Here is a 24897-nt window from a genome sequence, read left to right as displayed (position 1 = left end):
TTACTTGCCTTTCCAAGCATCAAGATATGTCTGCTTGTTGCATCTTGAACGTAACGTGCAATTGACGGGAGATTGAGTAAAATGCATAGAACGAAACTGAGCAGATTGAAAGAGAACACTACCCACAATGGCGCCTGTATTCGAGAGGTATCCAAAAGATTCACGCCTAATCAAAGAATATCTGCAAACCAACGCTCCCTAGCATGCGGTTATTCGTAGTTGCCGCATAAGCATCTCAAAGGACAATGCACTTCTTGCCCTTCTTCCTCTCGCCGCCCTCTTTCTTCGCGGCTGGCGGCTCAAGTGCTGCTACGATTGCCTGTGGAGATGTCAGCATCTGCATCAGCCATTCTTGTACAATATGCTTACCTCGTCAAACACGTCCTTGAGCTTGTATTGGGTCAGCGCCGAACACTCGACGTACTTGACCGCACCAAGCTCCCGCGCCATGCGCTCGCCGTCCTCCTTCTTTACAGGCGCCATTCTCTGTTTTGAGAGCTTGTCTTTTACTGCAGCGTCCTCCCTCAGATCTACTTGTGTGCCGACGATCAGGCAGGGCACGCCCGGGCAGTGGTGATGTACTTCGGGGAACCATTTCTCGCGGACGTTCTCAAAAGAAGCGGGTGAGGTCACGGAGAAGCAGACGAGGAAGACGTCGGTTTGGGGGTATGACAGCGGCCGGAGACGGTCGTAATCTTCCTGTCCGGCAGTATCGAAGAGACCGAGGGTGTATGGCTCGTCACCGATCCTTCAAAGCAGTCAGCAGCTGCTCCACCAATCACTGTCCCAAACCTAAATCCACCGAGGGTTTGCCGCTACTCCAAACTGTGCAAAGAGCAGAGGGAAGCTCACATGACGGTCACGGCGTAGTTGTCGAAGACTGTAGGGACATATTCCGAGGGGAACTTGTTCGTGGTATAACTGATAAGAAGACATGTCTTTCCGACCGCACCGTCGCCGACGACGACGCACCTGTAGGGTAGTAAGCACTAGCATCTGGAGCATGGCGGTCGCACGCCGGGCATGTTGGGCTTCGCGTACTTGATTGTCGCGACCACCATGGTGAAGGCAGGCTGGGATTTGTTTCGAGGCTATGGATGTTTGTTTGGAGGCACGTCGGCTACCAAAATTCGAGATAGGCGTGCGGAGATGGGGCGGAGCTGTCGCTACGCAGGCTCAGGGTCGTGGTCGTGCGGAGATGGGAGCTATGGGCTCAAACGAGGGGTTCCAGGGAGCGGGGAGCGTCTGGCAGACGGGTCAGTCTCACAATTGCTGGCGCTGGCTGTGATGGCAGACTCGGGCAGGCGTACCTATGAGTCCTCGTGCAGACGGCGGCGGCGGCGGGTGCTACGTGGGTTGGAGCGTGAAACACCACCCGTTAGACTTGGTCCAGGTTCTGGTGAGCCGGTGGGCGGACAATGCGGCGAGCGATTGAGGCAGTGCTAGCGACGAGGCACGCGACCGGACAAGGACAGTACAGGCGCAGCAGCAGCCAGCGACGAGGCGAGTTCACAGAGGGCGACGGGACGTTTGGAGGGCGTGAGTGAGGTTGCGCTCTAGCTACGGCAGCCGAATCCCTTGAGCTGGAAGACGCCAATCAGTGAAAGCGGCCTAGGGCTGTTATCATAGCCTTGCATCGGCTCCCGCCCGTAGCTCGGAGACGGCTTATTATGTACGGCTGCACAATTTCAAGCCCTATTTTGCGGCCTCTGCTGGCCAGACCTGGGGCGCCTTGGACTGACCCAACGCGTGGCAGACCCATTGCTGCAGCGCCGCAGACACGACCCCACCAACCAACACCGCCCGACATTGGCTTGATAGACGCAGCGAGGCACGACTGTGAATACACGCTGCCTCTGATGCCAGCGTGCATGCTCGTATGGCCCAGCGAGATCCCGGACAAGCTCAGTGAGCCCCAGATTTGGGAACGAACCGTGCACATGGACAACGTGGCTGATCGTCCTCTAATAGCATGGTCTGGCGGTGTTTGCGCAAGAAGTCGGCCTGTAATAAATCATCCGTAGTAGCACACAACACGTCCAGGATCGGCAGCCCTTCTTTACAACACACCTCCGCTGGCTTCGGCCAAAGCTGGTATATTGCCATAAGCGCGCATCCCTATGTACTCGCCCACAGACAGCTCATTCACGCGACATGCGAGCCAGGTGCAGCTTGACCCATTGCCGATTGAGTCGAATCTTAGAATGCTGCAGGGCAACCTTGGCAGACCCCGGCTCGCCCAATCAGCATCTCGCCTCGGCACGGAACAACCTCGTCTCCCGGGAGCTAGGGCGCTCCCTCCCCATCTGTCTCCATTCGTCTCATCTCACGGTTGCATCACGCACGAGAGCGGCGCCGCACATCACTTAGCCGTCGCGCCTCAATCTATTCTATGACAGTGCTGCCATGGATGACCTCGAAGACGAATTGGATCTTCGATTTCACAAGGGGCTGAGTCCCGATGTCTACTACCGCTGTCCTACGCTCGAAGTAATATCATCTTCGCAATCTGTATCGACGTAGCTAAACTGTCATGTAACAGTCACTGGAGGGAGCTCTGCGCAATGAGCTGGACAAGAACGCAGCCAGCTTCATTCCCACAGACGTGGTGACCGAGTTCATTTTTGCGACAGCCTCAACCATCACCATCCCCGTGACGCAGCAGCCGAGCCTTGACGCGCTCATACAACCAGCCGACCACCTTCAGAGCATTGCTGCCGAGTATGCGCTGTGTCGTGATATTGATGGCAAAGACAGGCTCAAGGTGCAGCGAGCAATAGCGAGGTACTTGAGCCCACATATCTGCACTATGTTCGCTTATGCACGATAGATCCATCATCGAAGCCATTCAGGATACCGATGGTTTCAAGTACTCCGAGCGCTCTGCGCAGAGTAAAGAAGGCGGTGATGGTGCCAGGCTCAAGGTAAGGCACTGCCAAAATAATAACCAGTTCCTCGTTGTGGCTGACGATGGTAGTATGTTTGCCAAGACAGCGTCCAGAACCGCAAAAGCAACCTCAAGAAAGAAAGGTCTCACGATAGCGACGACGACGAGGCTGGAGTCAGCAAGCAGGGGCCGGCTGTGCTGCCGACCTACGACTGCGGAGGCGCAATACACATCAAATTCTCACTCAAGAGAGAGGCCATAAATGTTGTGTATAAGCATAATCCTATCCATACCACCCGCGAGATTGATGCCGGGTACGTTGGGGCAGCAAAAGACACTGGTTGAGCGACATCCAAACTAACTTCTAATAGCCTACCTGCCTTAGCCACAGATAACGGCGTTGCTCCCACTGCCGCTGCTACGGAAGAAAAGGAACCGCGCAAAAGAAAACGTAGTAAAAAGAATGTTGTTGAAGCAGACAACGACTTCGGGGACCCAGATATGAACATGTCAACGTCTCCGGAAGCTCCAAGTTCATCGACGAAGAAGAGGCGCAAGGGAAGTGGTGCCGTGGCCTCTCCTAGGACTGTGCGGAAACCACCCACCAAGAAGAGCAAGAATGCCAAATCGCCTGCATCACCCACCAAATCGAGGAAAAAGGCGCCTGTCAGTCAATCGTCTCCGCCGTCGCTACCTGCTCCTGGCAAAGCTTGCATCCGCTGTCGCGGAAAGAAGATCAAATGCAACGAGGCGAAACCGACGTGCAACCAGTGCCGACGAGGACTATGGACCTGTCAGTATGAAGTGTTGAACAACAAGAAGCGTTCCAAAAACGGCTGTCTTAATTGCAAGCAGAGACGACGGAAGTGTACAGAAGAAAGGCCATCGTGCGCATACTGCTTACGACTGGACGATGACTGTGAATACGCAGACTACTCCTGAGGATCTTTATGTCTGGTAAAAGTCTTACAATTTCAAGCGACAAATGACTCAGCACCCGCCAAACGTCAGGCTTGGCACCAAATGCGCAGGCCTTGTGACGACAGGCAGAGTGCTATAACAGGCGAATATCTTGACATGATGCCAACTTTGTAGTCATGTAGGTGTCTGAGACATGCATACAATTTTTGCAGTGCTGACAGGAGATTTAGACTGGAAAGCATGTTGTACGTTGAGGCATACGCTACTTTTCCGCGATGCCAGCACAGGCAGGGCGAGTGGAAGCACGGAAGCTCCACACCACAATGCGCAAAGGCTAAGTGTACAAGGCCGTTCAAGCAATTGACCCTTGAAGGCCTGCAATTAAGAAACTTCACTCCTATTGCAGTAAGTTTGTGCTAAGCCCTTGGGCGCCATGTAGCGTCCTGTATTACTAGGGTCCTCGGGTTAGCGAATACCAGAGACCATCACTTGATCAGACTAGTTCACCTAAGCAGTTCATTAACCATCACACGACTGAGCCGCATGTTCCCCACAACGTCCACTGCGAATGTCAAGGGTGCAGTAATTGTTTATCGGGGCAACGTCCGCTTGTGATGCAGTGTTCCGAAGTTTGATTCGCGGCTGACCCTAGTCACCGGCTGTAGACCCTGGGTCAACGGCCCGCCTCCATTTACTCCCTCTCACCGTCTCATCTAATTCAACGATCACCCCTCTACATCACACGTCATGCGGCTTGTAAGTTTCTTGGGGTCTGGGGTTACCGTGCTGGATGCTGGCATTTCGCCAAGGGCCAATTTTGACGAAAAACAACAGTCTCGGGCTTGTGCGTTGCGCAGCATGGACGATCCGCGGGTATTTAATAGGAGACATGCCCGAGTAATTGTTCGCGGTTCATACGGATTCCTGTACAGCTTTTAGACCGTTGAGATTTCGAGCACGATGCGTTCTTTTATTCTTCCTGTGCTCGCTACGGCTGCGTTGTCGCAAGCCTCAGGTACCTACATCTATGATACATGCAACTACGTGTTCACTACTAACATATGCAGCCATTCCGTCCGAATTACTTTCTTCGAAGCGTGCCGTCGGAAACTGGGACGATGCCCATGCGAAAGCGACTGCTGCTCTTGCCAAACTATCACAGAGCGAGAAGATCGGCATCGTTACGGGTGTTGGCTGGCAGAACGGTAACTGCGTTGGCAACACCAAACCGGCTGCCTCGATTGGATATCCGTCGCTCTGTCTGCAAGGTAAGCAAATATGTCTCACTACTTTCGAGCCGACCCGTGGTTTGTGGCATCGGAGTCAAGATGCTGTGACCCTACGAATATGTTGTGTTCAGCGACTTCGGTGCTTGGAACTTGGAGCGTGGCCAGGTCACGTCGAACCCACTTTTCAACGCCTGCTCACTGCATGTGTACATTCGAAACAGGGTTCTTACTAACAGCCTCAAGATGGACCCCTCGGCGTTCGCTACATCCAAGGTGTAACTGCATTCAGTGCAGCTATCCATGCCGCCAGCACCTGGGACCTCGATCTCATTCGTGAACGCGGCGCCTTCCTTGGTGCTGAAGCAAAGGAGCTGGGCGTCCACGTCCAGCTCGGGCCTTCAGCTGGACCTCTCGGAAAGTTTGCCAACGGTGGCCGAAACTGGGAAGGATTCGGTTCCGATCCCTACCTCCAAGGCATTATGATGGCAGAGACCATTGAGGGTATGCAAGAATCCGGTGTTCAGGCGACAGCTAAGCACTGGATCGTGAACGAACAAGAGCTCAACCGAGAGACTATGAGCTCAGATGTGTCGGATCGGGTGCTTCGCGAGCTTTACGTGTGGCCATTCATGGATGCTGTCCACAGCAACGTTGCGGCCTTTATGTGCAGTTACAACAAGGTCAACGGAACTTGGGCCTGCGAGAGCGACGGCGTGATGAACAAGCTCTTGAAGGACGAGCTTGGCCATCGTGGATACATCATGAGTGACTGGAATGGTAGGTCATCTGCACACTCTTCAAATGTGTTTCACAAACTGACCTCATTTAGCCCAACACACGACGACTGGTAGTGCAAACGGAGGAATGGACATGACCATGCCCGGCACTGACTTCAGTGGAGGCAACGTCTTCTGGGGCCCACAGCTTCAGTCCGCCATCGACAAAAAGCAGGTTCAACAATCTCGCCTCGATGACATGGTCAAGCGCGTGCTCTCCTCCTGGTACCTTCTTGGTCAGGACAAGGGCTATCCCAATGCTACCTTCAGCTCCTGGAACATCGGCACTCGTCAGGTCGGTGGCAACCACAAGACAAACGTCCGTGCCACGGCTCGCGATGGTATCGTCCTGTTGAAGAACAACAATGCCACACTGCCCTTCAAGAAGCCCAAGAGCATCGCTGTCATCGGAAGCGACAGCATCGTTGCGCCCAAGGGAGCTAACGCATGTGTTGATCGCGGATGCAACGACGGCACACTAGCCATGGGTTGGGGCTCTGGATCGGTGGAGTTCCCCTACCTCATCGCTCCTCTCGATGCGATGAAGACGCAAGCTCAGAAAGACGGCACGACCATCACCTCTTCACCAAACGACAATGCGCAACAGGGAGCTAGTGCAGCTCAAAATGCTGATGTAGCTGTCGTGTGCATCAACAGCGATGGTGGCGAGGGCTACATCACCGTCGAGGGCAACGCTGGCGACCGAACTAACCTCGACCCGTGGCACAACGGAAACGAGTTGGTCAAGGCAGTTGCTGCCGTCAACAAGAAGACAGTTGTCGTGGTCCACAGCGTCGGCCCCGTCATCATGGAACAATGGGTAAGAAATCCAACTCCCAAACTGCATTTAAGACATGCACTGACTTGCGCAGATCGAGAACCCGAACGTAGTAGCTGTTGTATGGGCAGGCCTGCCAGGTCAGGAATCCGGAAACGGCCTCGTCGACATCCTCTACGGCGCTGCCTCGCCAAGCGGCAAGCTCCCCTACACCATTGCGAAGAAGGAATCAGACTATGGTACCACAATTGCCAGGGGTGACGACAAGAACTGGGACCTCTTCATCGACTACCGTCGTTTTGACCAGCAGAACATTACACCCAGATTCGAGTTTGGCTTCGGTCTCTCTTACACCAACTTCACCTACTCCGACCTCAGCGTCTCAGGCAAGCCCTCGGCTGGTCCCGCAACCGGTGCCAAGGGTCCCGGAGGCCCTGTCGATCTCTTCGAGACGGTCGCCACCATTACTGCCAAGATCAGCAACTCCGGTGGTGTTGCAGGTGCAGAAGTTCCGCAATTATATCTCGGCTACCCTGCGTCGACCAACTCGCCTCCCAAGCAATTGAGGGGTTTTGCGAAGCTCAAGTTGGCAGCTGGTGCGAGCGGAACTGCTACTTTCAAGCTGAGGAGGAGGGATATGAGCTTCTGGGACGAGAAGACCAGGAAGTGGAGCGTTGCGACTGGAGAGTACAAGATCTTTGTAGGATCGAGTTCCAGGGATGTGAGGCTGACAGGTAAGATCACTGTTTAGGGATGTGATCTAGAAGGCCAAGCTGGTTGGGTAAAGTGTGTCTGCTGTGCTCAATAGTCAAGTAGAAACACGGAGATTGCTTGGAAATAAGAAATCCGTGAACAACATTGTTGCTATAACCCACCCGTGATGCATCAGCAACTACCACTTTCAGTAACTCTGAGTTGTGTATTGTTTCCAGGGGTTGACATACGGATTCCGCGGATGTGCGGAGACACACTCGGCAAATTATGAAGCTTTCGATCGTCATGATTCCGATATCGGGACAAAGCAAAACTGTGACAGTCACTCCTCATTTGTGTGCGGATACCGTAAAATCCTCCCCTGAGAACACTTTCAGGCTGCGATCGACAAGATAAGACGCCACATTAGATGAAAAATGCTCGTCATACCCTATGCCAGGCGGTAGTCAAGCTTCAAGGCGCAACGGCTGGACAACTACAAACACATCTTTTACAGCGGTCCTGAAGCCGACGTGTTACTTGGCCTAATAAATAGATTGATGTGAGTATTCTTGTAGCCCTAATTCTGCACGGTAAGACACAACCTTTACCAGACTCTCGCGACAGTACTAGGGGACAGCGTACACTACGCGGTAGTAAGGCTCAAAGAGACCTGATAGCGGGGCCGGCATTCATCATCCAGTCTCCCCGGACGTTTGTCATAGTATATGGATCCTGTGTTGAAGAAACTTTGCGACCTATCGTTATCGTGGCCGAAAGTATATTGTAAAGCTTGTCATTGGCGCAGGTGCGTGTCATTGCGCCTTAGCGCGAATCTGGTGCTGGGGCAGAAAAGCCCCTCCGATTACTCTCCATCCTCACCTCACGCAAACTCAACACCTTCAAAGCTAGCACGTCAAGCTTCGCCTCAGATAGGCAGCCCCTTTGGACCTCGACTGGCTCTACTACCGCGCTTATGAAAGCTGCCCCGACAGTCTTCACTTCCCAGGTATGTCACTACTGCCATGGTTGATGAGCCCTTATCGGGACCTGCATCGCACACCGTCAATTCACCGCCGGCCTTTCTGCCTCTTGGTGGCTTGACGATCGATGCATTCGTCTCTTGATTTTTTTCTTCGATTCTTCTATCATGACTGTGGCTAATTGAACACCTTAGGATTACCTGTCAGGTACGATGTCGCCCGTAGCTGGACGCGTCGTGAGCGTCAGACTGACTCTATCCGCAGACCACCTGTGGAAGGCCTCAGTAAACTGAACGCCTACCCAAGCTGCCACCAAACGAATCACTACATCTCCTCACATCTCCGCTCATCATGTTGTCGCAAATGATCAAGCCTTCCACCATACGGTCCGCAGGGTTCCTGGGACGAATGACACAGAACCGTGTACAGGCACGCTGCCTCGCTACTGTGGAAGGAAACACACAACGTGCCATTCCTACTCCCAGCATGCGCAGGGCTACAGCTGTCTCCAACGAGCCCGCTACCTTCACCATCAAGGTGCGTTGAGTCATACTGCAGATCTCGGCACATCACTAACAGCTTACTAGAACGGCCCCATCTTCGAAGGCAAGTCTTTCGGAGCCAAGACGAACATCTCCGGTGAAGCCGTCTTCACAACCTCTCTCGTCGGTTACCCCGAGTCCATGACCGACCCCTCCTACCGTGGCCAGATCCTCGTCTTCACACAGCCGCTGATCGGCAACTACGGCGTCCCCTCCAACGCCCGCGACGAGCACGGCTTGCTCCGATACTTCGAATCCCCACACATCCAAGCCTCTGGCATTGTCGTCCAGGACTATGCTCTGAAGCACAGCCACTGGACTGCTGTAGAGTCACTCGCACAATGGTGTGCACGAGAGGGTGTTCCCGCCATCTCCGGCGTTGACACTCGTGAGGTTGTAACATACCTCCGTGAGCAGGGTTCTTCTCTTGCTCGTATCTCGATCGGCGAAGAGTACGATGCCGACGAGGATGAGGCGTACATCGACCCCGAGGCTATCAACCTCGTGCGTCGTGTATCGACCAAGGCTCCCTTCCACGTCAGCTCTTCCCTGGGCGACATGCACGTAGCCCTGATCGACTGTGGTGTCAAGGAGAACATCCTCCGCAGTCTTGTCTCTCGCGGTGCCAGCGTCACCTGCTTCCCCTTCGACTACCCCATCCACAAGGTCGCCCACCACTTCGACGGTGTCTTCATCTCCAACGGCCCTGGTGACCCAACTCACTGCACCACCACCGTCCACAACCTTCGAAAGCTGTTCGAGACCTCCCAGATCCCCGTCATGGGCATCTGTATGGGTCACCAGCTCATCGCCCTTGCTGCCGGTGCAAAGACCATCAAGCTCAAGTACGGCAACCGCGCTCACAACATCCCGGCTCTCGACCTCACCACCGGCAAGTGCCACATCACCTCGCAGAACCACGGATACGCGGTCGACCCAACCACCCTGTCCAGCGAATGGAGGGAGTACTTCACCAACCTCAACGACCAGTCCAACGAGGGTCTGATCCACAACTCGCGTCCCATCTTCAGTGCCCAGTTCCATCCCGAAGCCAAGGGTGGCCCTCTTGACTCTGCGTACCTCTTCGACAAGTACATGGAGAACGTGGCACAGTACAAGAACAACCAGTTCTCTGAGAAGAGCAACAAGCCCAGCCCTCTTCTTGTAGACTTGTTGAGCAAGGAGCGCGTTGGTTGCCACCCTGATGCGCCAGACTTTGAGGGTCACGCAGCGGGTATGGAAAACCAGGACATTACGGTGGGCGGGCCCGTCGCTCCTTCCTACCAGCCTATTATGCAGAAGCCCGTTGCTTCCGCTGCTTAGACTGGTTCGGTATCATGTCTGATGGCAACGTGTTGGTTGCGTTTTAGGGATCTCGGGGGAATGGCTATAGCGGCGTTATGGGAACAGGGGGATAAATTGACAAGGAAGATGTGTCGGGTCGAAAGGCGGATCTCGACCAGGCCTTGGGTATTTCTGTAGTAATGCAATTTTCATGGAAATGTATACTGTGCGAACGCGATTGGTATATGGGAATCATGTTTGTGTCTGTGTCTGTATTCTATTTCGGCTAGCTGTACTAGCATGGGGTATCTTGATATGTACTTTCTCATCTTGACCACATCGATAGCGCGATTTCAAGCCTTTCCAAACCCAGGCTCCTCCTCTAACTCCTCTTCCCCTTCTCCCTCCCCTTGTGTCTCAGTAGCCACACTTTCTTTCATCGACTCTTCGATTTTGCTCTCCGGAACCTTCCTCTCCCGTCTTTCCAGCTCCTTCTTCCTCGCGCCCGCCTTTAGTTTCTCCCACTGCTCTCTGTATCTGCTCAACACCTGCTTGTCCCTTTCGTTTTGCTTGGCCAGCTTCTCATTGGCACTCAACAAATCATTGTACTTTGCGTCTTGTGAGGCGACCCTGGCTTCGAGTTCAGCAATGCGTTTCGCAGCGTCGGCGTCGGGGGCGGATGTCGGAGGCTGACCGGGGGAAGTAGGTTGCTGTTGGGGGTGGCCTGGGATAGGAGGGGAAGGGAGAGCCGGAAGGGTGTTGATGCCTTGAGAAGCGAGGGCGTGGGCGAGAGCATTGGGATCGCTGGAGCCGCGTCCGGGTCCTCGAGCACGGAAGGATTGTGCGAGGGCGTTGAAGGAGTTCTGGGAGTTGAGTTCCCACATCTGGATGCGCTTGGCTTGTTTGTCGATGACGGATTTCAGCGTGTCGTTTTCCAGGGCTAGCTCCTCCATGGTCTTGAGGCCTGAACCTCTGCCGGCTGGTATGGAGCGCTGGGGCGTTACGGATGTGCTGGAGTTGCCGCGAGAAGGGGGACGGCGTGCTTTGGTGGGTGACGGCGGGCCTACGTTCTCTCTCGCGTCGACAAACTCTTCGTGTGAACTCCCTCGCAGCGAGCCTGATCCTTCATCAATGACATTCAGCTGTGTGTTTGGTGCATTCGGCGCATTCGGATCGCGAAGGATGCTGGCGTATGTGACTGCTCCGCTCGATGTTGGCACCAGGTAGAAGCTTTCGTTGGGCCCGGGTGCGCCATCCTCTCTCAGGGCGCGAAGTGCCGGCTTGCTGATCAAGGCAGCGAGATCTGGTACGGAGGATTTGACGGTTCTGGACGCTTCTGGAGAGTGCGTTCGGGACTTGGTCTTGGAGGATTTCTCTTCCCTAGGTGTCTCCGACACAGGCGTTGGAGCGGAGGGGTTGAGGGGAAGGGAGGTGAAGGCTAGAGGAGCGCTGATGGCGGATATGACACCCCCAAAAGCCGAGTAGAAGCGACTGAAATTGTCCTCTGCGGGCGGAGACGCAGGTTGTGGAGAAGCGCCTTTCAGCTGCTTGGTTGAGTCTCTGGTGGCACTCGACTCTGCTTTGCGCGACTGCTGCGCCAGTAGATCGCGCACAGGCGTGGAGGGCTGCTCATTCCGGCCGGCTGTGGTGCTGGGTATGTTTGCTGACGCGCCACTGGTGGTTCTCTTCGCGCTGGGGATGCCGCGCTTCTCGGCGAGGTTGGTGGCTATCGAGGACTGGGGCAGTCTGCGGCGGGATGTCGGGGGTGTCGGAGAGGATGTGTTGGCTGGAGAGGCTCGCGACGACGACGTGTTTGGCGAGGTAGAGGCGGCGGACGACTCGGAGGGCTGTTTGGCAGCGTCCGTCTTCTTCTTGTCCTTGCGCGGCGCTTCTTTGATCAGGCCGGCGAGCTTGCGGTGGTGGTCTTCGAGGAGACTGAGGATGCGGAGGGCCTGCAACGCTTTAGACGAGTGGGACAGCCTGTGTCAGACTACATACCTCAGCATCGTGGGTATCTTGGGTGGCCTGGCGGAAGGCGGTCGCGGCGAGGTCATGCTCCTGCCCCGCGGTTGCGACGCTGTTGGTGCTGGTCGCGGTCGCGGCGGTGCGGGCGTGGTCGTGGGCGTGGATGAGATGTGCAGACTCCATGGTGGTGGCAGAGGCAGGGGGTGGACATGTTCATGGAGTCGCTGTGCATAAAGGCAGCATCACATGTGCGTGGAGGGTCGCGGTCACGTCGACAGGGATATGAAGGCGGCCCCCCATGTCACTGCGGAGTAGATCACCGGGCTAAAGACCCGCAGCTACTGGAGACGTTGGAACCAGAACACGAGCAGCTCGCCCGCCTGGTTTCAGCTCGCATGCCTGGCCAGCTTGCTTCTTCTCCCCTCCAAACACGCCCTGCAAGCTGCTGCCCGTCGCCCGTGACGATGATTGCCATTGCAGCTGCCACCCTGCCGTAGCCTATCCAGTGCCGTCCCAAGCGCATCGCGAACCATAGCTGCTCCCTACGTAATCGACCCCCAACCGACCTAGCAAACACGGCCTCGCCAGCGTCGCAACATCGATATGCGCGTCTGAGACAATAACGAGACGCCCTACTCCCTCATAGTGTGCTGCGCTCTATAGCACACCCTCCAACCCACAATGGCCTCCGAGCGGCGCAGGAGCATTGGCTCCATGTTCGGCCAGAAGGACAAGGACAACTCGCTGGCTGCACCCCGCGCGCACTCAAAGGGCCCGGACTCGTCGACTGTCTCCATTGCGAGCAGCGACGGCAACGACGACCTGCTGCGCAAGTCGAGCGACGGCGCCATGGACCGCTTCAGGAGCCGCCAGAACTCCGACGACGCCCGCAGCGACGCGTCCTCGTCCCGCCGCCGGCGCATGTCGACGCTCTTCAAGGGCCGCTCCAAGGGCAGAGGCTCCGTCAGCCAGGACGACGTGTCGCAAGTCGACGCCAGTGACGACGTCCCGCCCGTTCCTACAATTAGACGGCCGAGCATGGGCCAGCCATACCAGAGCGACGACTCGCTGGGCCTGGCCAAGAGCGTCGCCAGCAGCCTGCTCACCGAAGACTCCGACCCGGAAGCGTAAGTCGCAGCCGTTCCTTTTGCTCTCCGCTCTTCTCCCTGTCTCAGCTGCACTATTATTTCTATTATTTGCATTTGCTGCGCGTCCATTCAAGTTCGGCGTGCAAGGTTTGCCTCGTGGCATTGGCGCCGCTCGCATGGACTCCACCGCGAACAGGCATACGTTCTGGCCTCAGCTTCCCCACTAGCACATCACACCTCCCACATCATCGCCTCGTATCTCGTACACTCCTTGGCTGTCGCTGTTCCATTTGTCGCTTCTCTTCATTACGCCCCTCTTTCGTATTTCTTTGCCGCATACGTACCCACTCGGCCTGCAGTTCCGACTAACCCGCTGCAGCCCACCACCACTCAAACGTCCTGGCATTTCACCACACCAGTCGCATGCTGGCCTCTTGACGCTGTCATCGCCCCTGATCGCTTCCGAAACGATTGACTCGACCACTTCCACCAATGTCACTCTCGTAGACTCACAAGCCTCTACCCAAGAGCCCGCTGCCCGGAACGCCAACTCCACCAACGTCGCTGCGAACAAGCGGGGCGTGTCTCCTGTCGGCAAGCTCAAGGAAGCTTTCACACCCAACAAAAGGTCTACGTCCCCGAATCCTAAGCCAGGTGCTAGCCCTGACGTCGCACGACCGAGTACGAGCGGAGGTGGACTAGGAGCCTTGTTTGGAGGAAAGAAGCGCGAGACGAGGGTGCTGGATGATCCGATCCAAGCCTCACCACCACAGATACACACAGGGCAGGAAACAAAATCTACGCCTTCACTGAGATCCGTCGCCCCGAAGCGCATCGTCACATCGCTCCCCGCGACGCCCCCCAATCTATCTGATGCACCCACCACCTTCATAACACCACCCACCCCAACCGATCCGAAGTCTTCCTCTCCGACTGAATCCACCAGTTCCAAGAACACTGTGAAGCACGACAAGACCAACTCGAATCCCAACGTAGTCGTCTCCCCTTCGGGGAACATGATATCGCACCGACGCGCGCGATCAGCCACAAATCCTCCGAGCAAGCTATCACACTCGTCAATACCACCTCTGACTCCTCACCTCGAGGAAGCAAAGACCCCTGGAGGGACTGCTGTACTTCCATCATCTCCTGGTGGGCCTGGTGGATTCTTCGCTTCCATCTTCTCTGCCGCGCAGAACGCTGCCAACAACTTGGGTGACACCATTGCAAACAACACAAACATCAAGAACAAGCCCAACCAGCAACAGCAAAAGGAAGACGACGATACTCCAGACGGTGGTGAAGAGGTTATCGGTCCCGACAACGCAGACACCAACGCGAGTGAAGGCGCCGAGAAGCGAAGACCTGCCATTGAAACACTGGGATCTGGCAACTTGAGCTTAGCCCAACTTGGAATCGCCGAGAGCAACGACGTCAGCCCAATGTCTTCTGCAACGAGCGTCACCATGAAGGCTGATGAAGCATCGGCCCAGGTCGAGGACCGAGCTGCTGCTCAGGCCGTTTCAGCCGCGTACGCAGGAGAGAAGCCTCCGTCAATAGCTAGCGAACGCCCAAGATCGTTGACCGCTGTCTCTGGTCAATCAGGGACGGGCGCAGCGTCTCCCCCACGGCAACCTGAGATAACCGACTCGCCAGCGTCGATTCAGCGTCAAGGCAGTATACGCAGTCGTATAAGCGGTGGCAGACGGAGACGGCATAGGGGCAGCTCCGCTACTACTGGTAATACTCTGGGTGGTGTCATCAGTGCAAGTACAAGTACATTGGCGCCGAGCGCAGCATTGAACAGTCACCGTCTGAACGGAACTGGCTTCGCAGTTGCACCTCCTAGGCGAAACAAGGATTTCCACGCACTTTTCAAAAGCGTGCCCGAGGACGACTATCTGATCGAGGACTATAGTGCAGCCCTCCAGAAAGAGATCTTGCTCCATGGACGTTTGTATGTCTCCGAAGGGCATCTCTGCTTTTCCAGTAACATCCTTGGATGGGTCACAAACTTGGTCATCAGCTTTGATGAAGTCGTGTCCGTCGAGAAAAAGTCCACAGCTGTCCTCTTCCCAAACGCCATCGTCATACAGACACTTCACGCTCGCAACGTGTTCGCGTCATTCCTGTCACGAGATTCTACCTACGACTTAATCATCGGCATCTGGAAAATCTCGCACCCTAATCTCAAATCATCCCTCAATGGTGTAACGCTAGACGGTTCCGGTGGCACCGGTGACAAAACCGAGAAGGCAGAATCCATCGGCAGTGAAGACGGTTCTATCCAGGATTCGGATGATGAGGTGTACGACGAAGACGCGGACGACGATGAGGGCACTGGCAGTTTCACCGAACCTGGCGAAGGTAGTATCGCTGGTAGCGAAGTTGGCTCTGTGGCAGGTGAGACAACCCGAAAAGTGAGCGGCGCGGTATCACAAGCCTTTGGCGGAGGTGGTGAGACGGCTGAGGCTGCGAAAGTAGCCACGAATGGCACTGCCGCTGCTGGACAAGACTTCCCTGGCTCAACAGCTCATGGACCCACTGAGTGTGGTGACAGCGACCAGCATTACGACAAACTACTCATCGACACGACAATTCCTGCGCCCCTCGGCAAGGTCTATAGCTTGATGTTTGGTCCAGCTTCTGGTGTGTTTATGCGCAAATGGCTCGTGGAGGACCAAAAGTCCCTGGACTTGCAAATGGAAGACGACAAGAAGGGCCTGGGTGAAGAGATGAAGACATTCAATTATTCCTATATCAAGCCGCTCAACGCACCCGTGGGACCGCGGCAGACAAAGTGTAATATCGCCATGAACCTGGAACAGTACGATTTGGACAAGGCCGTAAGCGTGCTTTGCAGCACAGCAACTCCGGACGTACCCAACGGCAGCATATTCCTCACAAAGACAAGGTATTGTCTGATGTGGGGCCCAGGAAACAGCACGCGGCTCATCATGACGTTCACGGTGGAGTGGAGTGGAAAGAGTTGGTTGAAGGGTAAGTGGTATCTGCTCTGACGCAGAAAACATACTGACATCTCCAGGTCCTATCGAAAAAGGCGCGAATGACGGTCAAATGTCGTACGCAACCTCCCTTACAGCCGCTCTCCGCACTGCCGTGAGTGCGGCGAAAGCCGGTCCGGCTCGCGTACCCGGAAAGGGCGGAAAGGGCAAGAGGCGGTCCAAGGGCAATCTTCTGGATGAAGCGCCCATGCCTGCCACCGCTCCCGTCCCCACTAGTCAGGCAAAGCAGAGCAATTGGGGGCTACTGGAGCCTTTGCGCAGTCTCCTTGGGCCGTTTGCTGATATCCTGGAATCCATCTTCACCCCGCAAGTCATCATCGTCATCCTCGGAGCGCTTCTGATGTACACCTGGCTGTTCCGAGGCACATCAACGGCGACTGGTCCAAACCAATGGTCGACGGCTCAACGCCAGGTTGCGTACGAGGAGATTTGGCGTCACGAAGAGTCAGATCTCTGGAACTGGCTCGAAGAAAGAGTTGCTTTGGACAGAGTGCATAGCTCCGTCCGGGGGGCACACATTCAACCAGAGGACGGCACGCAGAAGCCACTAGCACCGCATGACATGCAGGCGCGGGAGATGGACGAAGCGATTCGTGTGACCGAGGAACGATTGAAGGCGTTGAAAGACGCCGTGACTCGGGAACGCTCAAAGTCGCGTACAAAAAGTGCAAAAGAACGACAAACGTAGGCACAGAAACGCCGGACAATATAAGCGCCCTCGGAGAGGGTCGTACGAGAGAAAGCACTCCACGGCTTGCAGCACGCCCATGAGTCGCGAAGCTCAAACTGTAAACATACGCAAGACTTGCATGGCGATGGCGTCAACTTTTTCCCTTTGTGATTAGCTTGGCGTTTGGTGCGTTGGGGCCCGGGTGGGCTTGTATGGCGTACATCTGTCATACCACGGCGTTCAGCCGCATTGTTTCGTTTGTGTTTCGCACTGTCGTATCAAGGTCAGGAGTGGATTTGTAACCTCCGTTCGTCTTTGCACAAGGATTTCTTTACATTCATCCTGTCAGTGTTTCCTACTGGCAAACTGTTGTTATAAAACCCGTTTCTCAATCAGATAAACATTGGCTCGAAGACTTCCAGAACCACATGGTCCCTCGGCATTCGCCACCCATGCTATATCCAAAAGGGTCCATTGACGCGACGAACAGTCGTTAGACTGGCGATCTACGCGTGCCTTGAACCGTTGTTAAAGTTTGGTGACCTGCAGCGGTGATCGCCGGTGCTTGCATTAGCGCGGTCTAGGCGATGCGCTGCACGATCTATTCGATCGTTGATCATCCAGATCATCATGGATTTCTTCATCTCTCCAGTCCTCGGGTGCCGAGAACTGCGAACACGAGAGCAGTTAAAGTTCGTCCACGTCGGTGACGACTTACAATGTTGCGGTTTAACTTTGACAGCTCCCTCCCTGAACGGTAAGCAGGCCGAGAAGACGCACGTCCCTTGATACCACGTGTGCTGGTGCGATACTTGAAAGCTGCGTCTAGCGCTACTTCGTACATCCCGTTCTTGGATATCCATCGTTCACGTCTCCACGATTCAGTTCCCCACAGAAGACGCAGCCACCGTGCGACCCTCTCATCTCCCACGTTGGGGAGTCAACAGTTCCAATACCGGTGCCGCCGGTTGCAGATTCGCGCCACGCGATCAGGCCGAGCGTCGCTTCTCCGAACAATCCGCAAACTCTGGATAAACTCAATTGTACGGGAAGACGTGACTATCGGATACCAGTTTCCTAAACAAGTTGGTCTGAGGGTCCTATTGAGTTAGGCCTTGCTCCGGATCCGCACCGTTAACGGACGGCCGCGGTCCCCCAGGATGCAGCGACCTACTGTTTGGTACCTGACTCTGCCTTAGTTTGCTCCGCCGCCGCCACTGCTACTGTTGACGGTTTTGCGATGGGATAGCTAAACTTTGTATGCAGAAATGGCGTGGCATGGCAAGATCGATGGAGGGTCTGGCTGACGTGGAGTATAGCAAGGGTTCACCGCGGTTGAGCTAATAGAGTTTCCGTAACAGGCGTGGGATGTCTGAGAAACGTTCTTCAACTACCTCTATTTACTTTTTCGTCGGACCCTTCATCCTGATACTCGAGATCTCTTCGTTTTCCAGTATATGGCGTGGCCACACTGTATGCGAAACATCCGGAATATCCGGTGCTGACATCTAATTTCGGACTACGATTCCACTTTGTTTTCTCAATCACGCTCTAGTCGCGGCTTTCTTCCTCCATACGTCCAACATGGCATACAGCCCTAATGGAAAAGGATCCAGTGGTCTCCTTCCTCCCGTCTCAGTCTTTGCAGCCTGGCCGCTTCCGAATTACGAAGATCCCGTCACGCGTTCCAAAGCCGTTCTCATTACATCATGTACTCTGGGGTCGATTATGCTTGCTGTAGTGGGAGCAAGAATATGGGCAAGAGCTGTTATACAAAGGAACTCGGGCGTCGATGACTGGATCATGTTGGCTGCAATGGTATGAGCCTCCCACAGTGACTGAAACTGTATGTGCGAAGACTAACACATTGATCACAGATCCCAACAATTGGACTGACAGTCACCGCATGTCTTGGTACGTTGCCATCCACGCGAAACCTTACCATACCAGTACTAATGATCACATTAGCGACCGAACGCTACAATTTCAATCGACACATCTGGGACGTCCATCCCGACAAGTACGTCCCAGAGCGCCAAGTAACCTTCGCCCTCTACGCTTTGTATATTGTGGCAGGAGGGATGATCAAGATATCCATCCTGCTCTTCTACCGCCGTCTCGACTCACGCTCCATAACGAAGAGTTTCCGCATCGCAACATGGCTTAACATCGTTGCCATCGCCATCTTCTCTATCGCATTCGTCATCGTCCTCTTCACAGCCTGCACACCGTTTACCGCTTTCTGGTACCAATTCGATATTACCAAGCAGCTCACAGGATACGCATACCATTGCTGGATCGATGAAGCGGCAGACCTTCTATCAGCGAGTATAATAAGCGCTGTACAAGACGCCATCGCCGCGTTCCTTCCCACAATCCTATACTGGAACCTACACATCCCGCGTCGCCAAAAGATTGCCCTGGGCGCCATCTTCGCTCTCGGTTACCTCGTCTGCATCGTCGCTGGCGTACGCTCCTACTTCGTCTGGCGCACCTTCAACAGCCCCCTCTACGATTCGACCTGGGAGTCCTGGCCCGCATGGCTACTCTGCGTGCTGGAAATTCAACTCGGCGCCATCTGCGCGAGTGCGCCCGCCCTCAAAGTCTTCCTGTCGCATTACTTCAAGGTGGCAACGAGTATGTACAGCGGATCTAGCCAAGGCACGACGCATGCCAGCATTCAGAAGGGTGGTGGTGGTACCTGGTGGAAGTCGGCAAGTTCAGGGACGTCGGGGTCAAGAGGGACCATGGCTTCGAGGGTGGATAGAGATGGGTATATTCGGGAGCCGGGAAATGCGCACATGGTCGATGAAGAGGGGGGTATTGTCCTACAGGATACTAAGAGGTCTGATGGACGGACGGAAAGTATCGAGACTTTCATCTACTTCTGAGAGGGGTTACAACAAGGAGTGGCGAGAAGACGGCCAACTCAATGCGCCACAAAGTTATCACAATACGCACCCATGACGATAGGGCTGGCATGGGAACACTGTCATACTATTGGGATCGGGAACATGATATCAGCGCCTGCCCTGACTATTTGGAGCAGCGCAATAGCCTCTGACGGGGTTTGTCGCCTGCCGTGCAACTGACGCAGTTCAGTGTCGACAAGCGTGCCTCCACCAACACGCGTCGTTCTTCGCGGACGGAAAGCAAAGGGGAAAGGGAAAGGGAAAGGGAAAGGGAAGGGAATCCACAAGAACAGGATGGTAGGAACCGAAGTGCCGGACAAATACAACAAACGGACGCGTGGTCGAAAAGACGATCACTGAGCGAAAAACAAGAGTACCTGTATCGGCATGAGAATAACACCAGATCAGACTAAGATATTACAAATGACTTTGTAACATAAACGTAATAGACAGAAGAGTTACGACTATTCTACAAGTACTGTATCCAAGTTCATTATACGAAACACACCATCTTCTGTACCACCAATTCTGACCTCGAAGCCCCAAAAACGGACTTTCTACAATCTTATTCCAACCCCACCCTTCACGAACAACACACACACATCTCCTCAGCGTCTTCCCAGCCCCTCCTCCATCCTCTTACCTCTCTTCTCCAAAACCCTACCATCCTTCCTCTTCCTCACTAGCTTCGCCTCCCTCCGCTCAAGCAACCTCTCCCTCTCATCTACCTCCCTCTCCCTCCTCTCCACAGCACTCTCCCTACCCTTCAAGACACTTTCGCGCCGCGTCAACGCGCGCAGCTGCTCTTCCACCTCCATCTCGCGGTTCATAACGGCGACCTCGCGGTCACGGATATCTGGTAGAATAAGAGCGGAGGAGGAATTAAGGGTCTTATTATAATCGGACAGGTTTCTACCCGCGAGGGGCTTGGATGCTGGAAGGAAGTCAGCAGGTTGTTGTTGGGACGTGGATGAAAGACAACGCACAGTCGAGTGGAGTGACAGGCGCACCGGCCATGAACCCAGTGTTGTAGTGTGCATACGCGCAGTCGATGTCTCGTTTGTTGCATCGTCCGTTTTGGTGCCAGAAGAAACAGGTTAGAGGTTGGGGGAAGTTCTTGGGTAGTGACTTGTCGAGTTTGGTGGGTGTGTCGTCGGATGAGGTGTGTTGGCTTGAATTTCGGCGTGTATAGTGGGCGCTTGAGAGTGATGGAGCGCTTTGGAAGGGTCGGTTGATAAGAGTTGAAGAAGAGCGTGGTGCGTCGGACCTGCGTTGGTACGCGTTGTCGCGATCAGGTATGTAGCGGTCAATCATACGGGCCTGCATATCTCTCAACTGGAGAGTCGGATTGGCGATTGTTCTTGACTTGAAAGAGGGTGAGACGAGTTCAATTGGGGGTGTGGTATCAGCCGTTTGTTTGTTGCCGTGCAGAAGAGCACTGACCCTGACGGGCGTTTGCATACAATCTGACCTGTAATATTGTTGAAGTTACTGCATCAACGTTGTTGCTCGTACATTTGATGGATATTTCCAGAGACCGTAGAAGGCTTAATATGCATCATTTTGATTTGGGGTATCATATTGCTACAGCTTACTCTCTCGCACGTGTCGCTCTTCAACAGGTAGCGCACCACTCATCATGTCCAACTGTTCTTCTCTTCCGTAGAGTACTCGCTCTCTACCTCCCTTTGTCGTCCACCAATTCACAGCAACACCACTACGCTCCGCATCCATCTCGCCGCTGACTAGCACTTCCCAGTATCGCGCTTTGACATTCTCCCGCATTTCATCGTCATGGATTTGATTGAGCAGTTCGGCACATAGAGGTAGCCACTCCTCCAGCAGGTATATAGGAAGGAAAGGCAGGGCATCTATGAGGGTCAAGGCGAGTACTGCCTGTTCCGAGAGGGCAGGGGGTGGTGCGTCTGAGCCTTGTAAAGCCAAGGCAACCGAATCAGGTGGTAGTGGCTGTGAAGGAGCGTTGAGAGCGCGATGGTATACGAGCTCTAGGAGTGTGGCTGGGAGATCGGGATGGGTTGCCGACAAGGTGGAAGGAGGAGCCGTGACACGCATCAAGGTCTTGAAAGCTAGGCGGAACTGGCGCGGGGACAGGTTATGAGGGAAAACACTGAAGAGAGCGTCGATGTAGAACGGCAGGTGTTTTGCTGTAATCTCGGCAGATTGTGGAGCAGATAGCACAGCAAGCATAACGCTATGGGCAGCTTCGAACACTGGCAACATATGGCGATTCTCACCAGCCGCAAGGTAGGGTACCGCCGACGCGACAAGCAAGTCCTCGTTGGTGGCTGGCGACAATATCAGAGTGAAGTGTTCTGCTGTATTGAGAAAGTAGAGGTCCAGTATGCGGTCAAGTGGGTGGCTTGGTATTTGACCAAGGTGTTGAGGCGCAATAGTTTTGAGGAGCTTATCGGCGTGATTGGGGTAGGCGGAGAGAATGTCTATCGCCGTGAGATAGACAAAAGTATGCTGGGAAAAGGACGCTGGGCCGAGTCGGGAGGTGATGAAGTATAGGTGCCGCAGGGTTTGTAGGGCTTGTGATGCTAGCATGGGAGCGATAGCGTCTGCAGCAAGGGCTCTGTCGGCGAGGGTTCGTGTGAATACGCCTCGCAGAATGATAGTAGTAGCAAAGAGAGCCGCCTTGAGTAAGTTCCACAACTGCGGAGTTGTCCTGTGAAGCGCATCGTCTTCCAGATTTCCCGCCTCCTCGGAGGGCTCGATGTCTGAAAACTTGGTCTGTCGCCATTGTGTAGTAAGAGCGCGAGAAAAGCTTGCGAGGTCGTCCATCATTGTTTGGATGATCCATGGGTTCTTGACGTTCTCGACAGCATGCGCGATTAGCCGTGAAAGGGGACCCATAGATGATACCAAGGGCCTGTTCATAATACTTTCGACTTGTCTGTAAGAGCTAGAGTGTGGCTATACATAGTCAGTATACGTGAACACATGTATCAGGTTCCGAAAAGACCTACACTCCAGTCCAGCTTCCCTGATTGCATTGTTCGTACGTCAAGATCCAGGCTCCCAAGGAAGTAGGCCGACTGGAAGCCTTCATTCGAGTAGTATGCCGTTCCAATGAGAACTGGGAGCAGCAGGTCGTAATCAAGCTGTGTCCTTTCCACGTCTCCGATGCATCCGAAGGCATGATTGAGGGTCAGTGTTATTGTCTGGCCTCCCAGTCCGTCTGCCTCGGAACGCTCCCTGACCTCCACCAGAGCGAGGTTTATCGCGCGCACCAATGCGGCCTCGACTCTCTTTCGCATAGCTGATGCCCAGTACAGGTCCATGCCTTGCTCTTCGAGGCTCCCGATACCGATCAGCAGGCCGGCGAGGACGACCAAGTGCTTCCATCTGCGGCTCCGGTCGTCGGCTCCGGCGACTATGGCGCGTATCCATTCGTCTAGCGAAAGACCTCCCCCTATTGGCGTCTGGCCTGGCGCAAGCTTAGCTGCTTTGTTGTGCCGCACGTCGTTGTGGTGGTTGATGATGGTGGTGACGGCCGAGTGAAAGACGGAGAGCATGCGAAGAGGCGTCCGGACGCCATCGGGACGGTCCCATAGCGCGGGCGCGGTAAGGAGGTGCGAAGTAAGGAGGCTGAGATTGTGGGGGTTGCCGAGCGTGGTGAGGAGTGAAGACGCGGTTCCCAGTAGCCTGTGGTCATTAGCATGCGCATTGCGAATAGGGAGTCGCGATGCGTACCGCGGCGTGTCTTGCTGATCTGTGTATGTCTGGAGCGAGCGCAGCAGCGTGGATAAGAGGCGATCGACGACCATGATGACCTCGAGAAGCCCGCGACAGGCTACCAGAAGATGCGCATGGAGGTGTTGGAGATGCAATGGCTGGTGTTGATCATCGCTCGCGTCAGCCGAGGTTGCGCTAAGCTCGGGCTCTAGCCGTCGACATTCACTCGGAGATCGACGTCACAAGCATCAACTCCAAAACATCGGCTTCTGATATCGTATGATCTTGCGGTCCTCGTCCTACGCGCAGCAGTACACGAAGCGCCCCATAGCCATGCCGCATAGATGAGGTAAGCCCAACTGGACCCTTGTGCTCACCGCGGTCTTCCCCCTGTGCATGGCCCAACATTCACGTTCGCCTCAACACGTTCCCCACATCTTGGCCATGAACGTAGTTAACCGTATATTCCCCAGCTTTATTCAACGCGTCGACTCGGCGGTTCCGCTCGGCTACACCACGCCGCCCTTCCCCTCCCTCTACTGGCCTCTTCCCGCCGGCGCAACACAGTCCTTCTACCTATATCGTCCCGATGACATATTCCGCTTCACCGTATACTGGACACTGCTGCTGGTCGGCGGCATCCACTTCATCACTGCGCTATGGGCGTGCATAGTGCAATGGCGCAATTGGAAGTTGATATGGGTAGCCCTGCCCGTCTTCAGCATCGTCGGAGGTGTTGAAGCACTTGTTGCGGGTGCAATTGTTGGCGGACTGTAAGTGGTACCTCTGGAAAGAGCCATATGGATCGCATACTGACTACCATCAGACTTGGAGGCGTATATCAGGCAGGCTACTTCGAAATGTCCACCTGGATACCCTTTGTCTGGGCCGTCATCAACACCTTGGTACTCATATTGTCTTCGTTCGCCATCTACGGTGGACTCTGAATCCTTGTCGCGGACACATGCTCCGGGTTTACTAGCATCGCATCTCAACGCATCCACGATACCTTCACCCCGCGCATCCACAACCGAAGCCACGCCCTTGAGTCTATCCCTGCTGCCTCTGATCGGAGGGATGGGCGTCTGCATGCGCATCTCATAGCGGACCATGTTGTGGCAGAAACACTTCGATAAAGGTCAGGCAACTCTTGTCGCCCATGAGATTGCGGACTCTCTATCGTTGACTTCTCGAGCCTTGAGCATCTTCACTAGCTAGTGTGGCATCAATACCCTCCTCCACATCCCCACCACACCCATGAGCTGGACATCACTACGAGTACACTTCATCGAAGTGACGCGATGTGTAAACGATACAAAAGGCCGAGAAAACGATGTGTATACTCCAACTCACACGAGCAAGACTAGTCTCCACGAGTGTGGATGACAACGTTTCACAGGCTGATCGGGGACGCAACGTCGATGTACAGAGAGACCTACATACG

The 24897-nt window shown here is 54.7% G+C and overlaps 9 protein-coding genes across 9 annotated transcripts; 5 read left to right on the top strand and 4 right to left on the bottom strand.

Annotated features, from left to right (window-relative positions):
• Positions 1-235: 235 nt before the first annotated feature.
• On the bottom strand, positions 236-1061 carry CDC42 (Rho GTPase; the record flags this gene model as incomplete). Its single annotated transcript, XM_049385560.1, has 4 exons — positions 236-319; positions 370-748; positions 853-972; positions 1042-1061. The coding sequence occupies 4 exons, from the start codon at positions 1059-1061 to the stop codon at positions 236-238; spliced, it is 603 nt and encodes a 200-aa protein (XP_049246437.1).
• A 1345-nt stretch (positions 1062-2406) lies between these two features.
• On the top strand, positions 2407-7342 carry CEL3A (glycoside hydrolase 3; the record flags this gene model as incomplete). The annotated part of the gene is made up of 9 exons (XM_049385559.1): positions 2407-2490; positions 2543-2784; positions 2831-2924; positions 2978-3201; positions 3259-3806; positions 4876-5076; positions 5281-5814; positions 5867-6633; positions 6686-7342. 9 exons carry the CDS (start codon positions 2407-2409, stop codon positions 7340-7342), a joined length of 3351 nt encoding a protein of 1116 aa, XP_049246436.1.
• A 1276-nt stretch (positions 7343-8618) lies between these two features.
• Positions 8619-10132, top strand: CPA1 (Multifunctional pyrimidine synthesis protein CAD; the record flags this gene model as incomplete). The annotated part of the gene is made up of 2 exons (XM_049385558.1): positions 8619-8804; positions 8855-10132. 2 exons carry the CDS (start codon positions 8619-8621, stop codon positions 10130-10132), a joined length of 1464 nt encoding a protein of 487 aa, XP_049246435.1.
• Positions 10133-10446: 314 nt separating this feature from the next.
• On the bottom strand, positions 10447-12241 carry J4E84_002939 (uncharacterized protein; the record flags this gene model as incomplete). The annotated part of the gene is made up of 2 exons (XM_049385557.1): positions 10447-12045; positions 12092-12241. The coding sequence occupies 2 exons, from the start codon at positions 12239-12241 to the stop codon at positions 10447-10449; spliced, it is 1749 nt and encodes a 582-aa protein (XP_049246434.1).
• A 498-nt stretch (positions 12242-12739) lies between these two features.
• Positions 12740-16860, top strand: J4E84_002938 (uncharacterized protein; the record flags this gene model as incomplete). The annotated part of the gene is made up of 3 exons (XM_049385556.1): positions 12740-13185; positions 13526-16146; positions 16193-16860. The coding sequence occupies 3 exons, from the start codon at positions 12740-12742 to the stop codon at positions 16858-16860; spliced, it is 3735 nt and encodes a 1244-aa protein (XP_049246433.1).
• Positions 16861-18797: 1937 nt separating this feature from the next.
• J4E84_002937 (uncharacterized protein) lies at positions 18798-19733 on the top strand (the record flags this gene model as incomplete). The annotated part of the gene is made up of 1 exon (XM_049385555.1): positions 18798-19733. The coding sequence occupies one exon, from the start codon at positions 18798-18800 to the stop codon at positions 19731-19733; it is 936 nt and encodes a 311-aa protein (XP_049246432.1).
• A 629-nt stretch (positions 19734-20362) lies between these two features.
• On the bottom strand, positions 20363-20771 carry J4E84_002936 (uncharacterized protein; the record flags this gene model as incomplete). Its single annotated transcript, XM_049385554.1, has 2 exons — positions 20363-20688; positions 20765-20771. 2 exons carry the CDS (start codon positions 20769-20771, stop codon positions 20363-20365), a joined length of 333 nt encoding a protein of 110 aa, XP_049246431.1.
• A 567-nt stretch (positions 20772-21338) lies between these two features.
• J4E84_002935 (uncharacterized protein) lies at positions 21339-23545 on the bottom strand (the record flags this gene model as incomplete). The annotated part of the gene is made up of 3 exons (XM_049385553.1): positions 21339-22691; positions 22745-23423; positions 23472-23545. 3 exons carry the CDS (start codon positions 23543-23545, stop codon positions 21339-21341), a joined length of 2106 nt encoding a protein of 701 aa, XP_049246430.1.
• Positions 23546-23797: 252 nt separating this feature from the next.
• On the top strand, positions 23798-24230 carry J4E84_002934 (uncharacterized protein; the record flags this gene model as incomplete). The annotated part of the gene is made up of 2 exons (XM_049385552.1): positions 23798-23802; positions 23927-24230. The coding sequence occupies 2 exons, from the start codon at positions 23798-23800 to the stop codon at positions 24228-24230; spliced, it is 309 nt and encodes a 102-aa protein (XP_049246429.1).
• Between the last annotated feature and the right edge of the window lie 667 nt (positions 24231-24897).

Source organism: Alternaria hordeiaustralica (genome assembly GCF_023758085.1).
Source record: "Alternaria hordeiaustralica strain BMP 2776 chromosome Unknown scaffold_4, whole genome shotgun sequence".
In the NCBI taxonomy this organism is placed as follows: Eukaryota; Fungi; Ascomycota; class Dothideomycetes; order Pleosporales; family Pleosporaceae; genus Alternaria; species Alternaria hordeiaustralica.
The sequence above is the reverse complement of the archived record's forward strand: the minus strand, read 5'-3'. Positions and strand labels throughout refer to the sequence as shown.